At 37.0% G+C, this 4,884-nt stretch overlaps 1 protein-coding gene across 1 annotated transcript; it reads left to right on the forward strand.

Annotated features, from left to right (window-relative positions):
• The first annotated feature begins 2,155 nt into the window (after nt 1-2,155).
• On the forward strand, nt 2,156-3,489 carry LOC137247200 (uncharacterized protein C16C10.8). The gene has a single exon (XM_067778302.1). The coding sequence runs from the start codon at nt 2,274-2,276 to the stop codon at nt 3,327-3,329; it is 1,056 nt and encodes a 351-aa protein (XP_067634403.1). The 5' UTR covers nt 2,156-2,273; the 3' UTR covers nt 3,330-3,489.
• Nucleotides 3,490-4,884: the final 1,395 nt, after the last annotated feature.

Raw genomic sequence — 4,884 nt, forward strand, 5'->3', positions numbered from 1 at the left:
ACAGTTGTTTACATCACATTTGCGCAAGCCCCCTTAAGTTTGTGATAGAAAGTTTGTATGAGGCGCTGATCGTTAGGTTGACATTGCTGACAATCAGATGATAGTCATATGATAGTCAGTGTTCTTGTAGGGCAGTGAAATTGACTATGAAAATAGGATTTCCTGTAGTTTGTAATTAAAACTTCCCTACAAGAATACTGACTATCATATGACTATCATCTGATTGTCAGCAATGTCAACCTAACGATCAGCGCCTCATACAAACTTTCTGTCACGAACTTAAGGGGACTTGCGCAAATGTGATGTAAACAACCGTGTACGTGTGAGTTTTTGTCTCCTTCTTGTACACCAACATGGCCTACTGATTAAGTATATAGCCGTACTGCTCACTCTCATTCCTTTTCCAGGATCAGTGCTGACACTCTAACTATCAAAAAGTGTCATAAATGATAGTTTACTGTAGATATCAGGTTTGACTGTTATACTATTGTAACGAATGTTAGCAGCACTGAGCGATGCTATCGTCTCTAAGCCGATGCTAAGCAGTGACGTGAATGCACATCAATAATTCAATCATTATAGATTTACATAAACGAAACAATAACTGCGTCTACATATATGTACCATGTACGTATACAAGCAGAGGAGAGACAATGCACTAGACATGCATATATCTGAGAAGTTTGAGAGCTCATGGACAATGCTAGTAGATTCTAGAAAAATGCGAACGAGGAAACCAAAGAGTATAAAAGGCTACAGATGTGAGGCGCTGTAATTCAGTTTGATTTGAGTTGTCAAGCAGTTTGATTAAGACGATATCTAGCGAGCAATAGCAGTGTTATTTTGAATAGTAGAGTTTCATAGAGCTATCAATCAGTGTGGTTATTAAGCAAGCTATTCGTTGCACAGTTTGCTATTGTGAAGTACTTTAATAAAGGCCATTTTGCATTATTACATATTGGAGTTATTTATTCAACAGTTTAGTGATTCGAACTTAGCAGAGGATTGCAAATAAGAGGATTTGCAAGCAAATTCGTTACACTATCATAACTGACCATTGTTATATTCCGCCAAAAATGAAACAATGCTTTTTGCTTTTTATTTACTTTATTTCATTACGTTTTTAATTTTGTACGTGATAAAAGCATACGTGTTTTTTATTTGTTGAAAATAAATAGTTTTATAAGAATTCGAGTTCAGAATATTCAATTTAAATTCAGAAATTCATGCGGAAACACATTTAAAAATGAATCACCACTAACCACTATTATTTTTCGAGTATCAAATTTTTGAGTGCGCCCCATACATTCCGACAGCTTTTGGTGTTTTTTAATATTATTTTCGATTTTTTTCTTTTAGCATGGAGCTTTGAAATGCTCTTTTTCATTTTTTAAACTTATTTTTTATATGGTTTTCTTCGGTTGAAAATGCCGGAATTTAAAAAATAACAAAACAACCGTGATAATCTTTTGATTGTCATATGACAGTCAGTAGTGACAACATGATTAAAGCGGATAAACTGTTCTCGCATACATAAAATGGTATCTGCTGTACGTTCTTTTGTTCTGTACCAGGTGTCCGAAGCTTTCGCAGTTTGAGTCCTTTTTCATGATTATAGGCTGTCGTTGGGAACATGCGGACATGCGTGAGCGAACAAAGGAACATACATAAATTTGAGTATCAATGTTTACGTCATCGCAGGATCAGCATTGTCAATTACAAGTGTGAGTGTATTAGTAAAACTATCAGCGTTTCTTGTAGGGTTATAAAAATAAGCCAGTTGAAGATATCTCAATTTGCAATATAAGATCCAGAAAAAGTCCCGAAATACAGGGATTTTATTTAATGTTATGCCGGGATCTCGGTATGGAAAAACGGCTCGGGAGGCCCGGGACTCGATGCCTTAAGTTATCAGACATGGCCTTTAACAGAATCTGTTACAGGGCCAATCAAAGTATTTACAAAAAGCTAGTGGCTCAAAGTCATAGTCAAAATAAAATTGGTTTTATATTTAGTTTCAGCTTTTTTGACAGATAGCTCATAGAAATTTATGTCAAAAAGCTGCAACTTTATTTAAAATTTGATTTATTTTGACTGTGACTATGTGCCACTGTAGTACCAACAACAGCTGATTATGATCCTACCATCTGGCAGGGCCGCATTTTATTGCACGTGCAATATGTTGGGGTGTGTTTTTTTCTTGCTTAATTTTGTCCGGGTCTTAATATAATTTTAATTTATAAAATAAATAATCTTAAACCAAATTACCTACAATGGTATTCTTCACATGCAATCACTGTGGCGACTCTGTGAAAAAAGCTGCTGTAGAAAAGCACTACAATACCAAATGCCGTGGAGCTACTGAAAGTGTATCTTGCATGGATTGCCTTCAAGATTTTTATGGTAAAAACTATGTGGCACATACCAAATGCATTACCGAATTACAAAAATACTCAGGAAAAGATTATGTACCCAAAGAAGCGAGGAACAGAAATGTCAAGAAGCAGGAAAGCTGGATGGACATTATCAGGGCAATACTTGATTCCAATGAATACAAATTAAGCGGTCTGGCACGCAGCGCATTCGAACGTCTACAAAATTTCGAAAATGTTCCAAGAAAAAAGGCCAAATTTCAAAATTTTGCACAAAAATGCGTGCACATGCCTATGCGTTTATCGGCGGAGGTGTGGAGCGTCCTCGAAAAAGAGCTGGAGAAGATGAAAATGACGTATCAACAAGAAAAAACTAGTGCAAAAATTAATGAAATCGAAAACCAACATCAAAATGGTGTGAAACGTGAGACAAACGAAGCAAATGGACAAAACGAACCTGCTAACAAAAAGTCTAAAAAGGAAAACAAAGCAGAGAAGAGCAATCCATTTAAAGTTGCAGATAACTCTGAGGAAAATATTGAAATCGCTACGAAGAAGTCTAAGAAAAAAAAGGTGGCTGTTGAAGGTAAAGAAGCGGCTGTAACAGAAACTAACGGAAATAATGGAGAAGACGGCAAGAAAATCAAAAAGCATAAAGATAAGAAAGATGCAGGTGGAACATTCGAATTGTCTACAACTGATACAACTTTAGAAGGCAACGCTGAGGGTGACAACGCCTTCGAATGGAGTGCGGTATTAGAAAAAATTGTACGCAAAAACGCAGAAGGCGTAGCATTAGAAAAGCTTAAAAAACGTGTACTCAAAAAATATACCGCTAAACTTGGAGCTGACGAACTGACTGAAAAGCAACTGAAAAAGTTTGAGAAGAAGTTTGAAAAAAGTTTGAAAAAGTCGCCAGGGGTGCAGATGGTAGGCGGAATTGTAAAAGCGTGCTGATGTTAAGTCGCTTTTAAGAAGCTTTATTGGATCCTATATATAACAGATTAGAAATAATTAAAGCTTGCACACTGCTTTTAGTAGATATGTACAATGTATCAGTATATAAGTGAAATTATAATTAATATGTATATAAATATATGTAATTTCACGCTTTCAATATGCTTCCACTATTTTGTTCTTTAAGATTTGTAAGTCCGAAATGAATGAAGCTGGACAGAACAAGAGAAGGGTATGTATAGCCAAGAAACCTGATAAATATTTGGCCAAGAGGCATATTTACTTTCTAATCAACATATGTCGACCCTATGGAGTCAAAACTTGATTTTATTTCCAGGTGGCTATATGGAGGCGTGCGCTACCACGGTCACACCTTTTCCTAAGGTTACCATGAAATATGTCGGCAGAGAACCAAATCTTGCCTTGCTAAGGATCCTCTTTAATGGTACCATTAAATATATGTAGATAAAGGAGTAGCTTATGAGAAAAAGAAAGAAGAATCTCAACAGAGTATATTAATTGTTTTAGCATAACGGTATCCCGTAACGGCATAAACTAATCGAGATTGATATAGACTTCTATATATCAAAATAATATGGCCGAAAAAAGAAGTTCATTTAGCCATGTTCGTCCGTCTGTCTGTCCGTGAACACGATAACTTGAGTAAATTTTGCGGTATCTTGATGAAATTTGGTATGTACGTTCCTGGGCACTCATCTCATATCACTATTTAAAATGAACGAAATCGGACTACAACCACGCCCACTTTTTCGATATCGAAAATATCGAAAAACCGAAAAAGTGCGATAATTCATTACCAAAGACGGATAAAGCGATGCAACTTGGTAGGTTGATTTACCTTATGACGCAAAATAGAAAATTAGTAAAATTTTGGACAATTGGGGTGGCACCGCCCACTTTTAAAAGAAGGTAATTTAAAAGTTTTCATGCTGTAATTTGGCAGTCGTTGAAGATGATGTTCTGGGTCACCCATCTACTAGTAGAAGAAAGGGAAAAGAGGGAAGAAAACTGGCGCAATATGCCAGGCCTGAGGCAATCTAAGTTACTGTTAGGAGGCTACAATACAACTAGATATAGGGCATTAATAGGCCTCTCAAAAGATAACCTAAGGATCCTAACAGCTATTCTTACAGGACATTGTAGACTGAACAGCAACATGCAGAAGCTGGGCATACTATCGAACAACACATGTCGATTTTGTGATCGATCAGCGGAGACGGCGGAACATGTACTCCTGGAATGTGACGCAATCTCAAGACGTAGGGCTAAGTTTTTGGGTTCACCATGGCCAGAGCATTCTCACATCAAATCCCTCAAGCCAGGTGAACTGCTAGGGTTCATCAGAGAAGTCGGCTTGGATGATGTGCCGTGAAGCAGGCACAATAGACCAATGGTCGCAGTGCGATCCTCAATTAATTATCTATCTAACATTCTAACATACAAAAACCGCCAAGTTTAATGTTTCTTGTTATGGTTTCGCATCTATGATGGAAGCAGTAAGGAAGGCGGTCGGCATGATGTGGTGGTGCACAGT

This window comes from Eurosta solidaginis, chromosome 3, assembly GCF_040869045.1.
Source record: "Eurosta solidaginis isolate ZX-2024a chromosome 3, ASM4086904v1, whole genome shotgun sequence".
Lineage (NCBI taxonomy): Eukaryota > Metazoa > Arthropoda > Insecta > Diptera > Tephritidae > Eurosta > Eurosta solidaginis.

Excerpts from the sequence above, each read along its gene's own strand:
- LOC137247200 (XM_067778302.1), top strand. The coding sequence starts at position 2,274 with ATGGTATTCTTCACATGCAATCACTGTGGCGACTCTGTGAAAAAAGCT.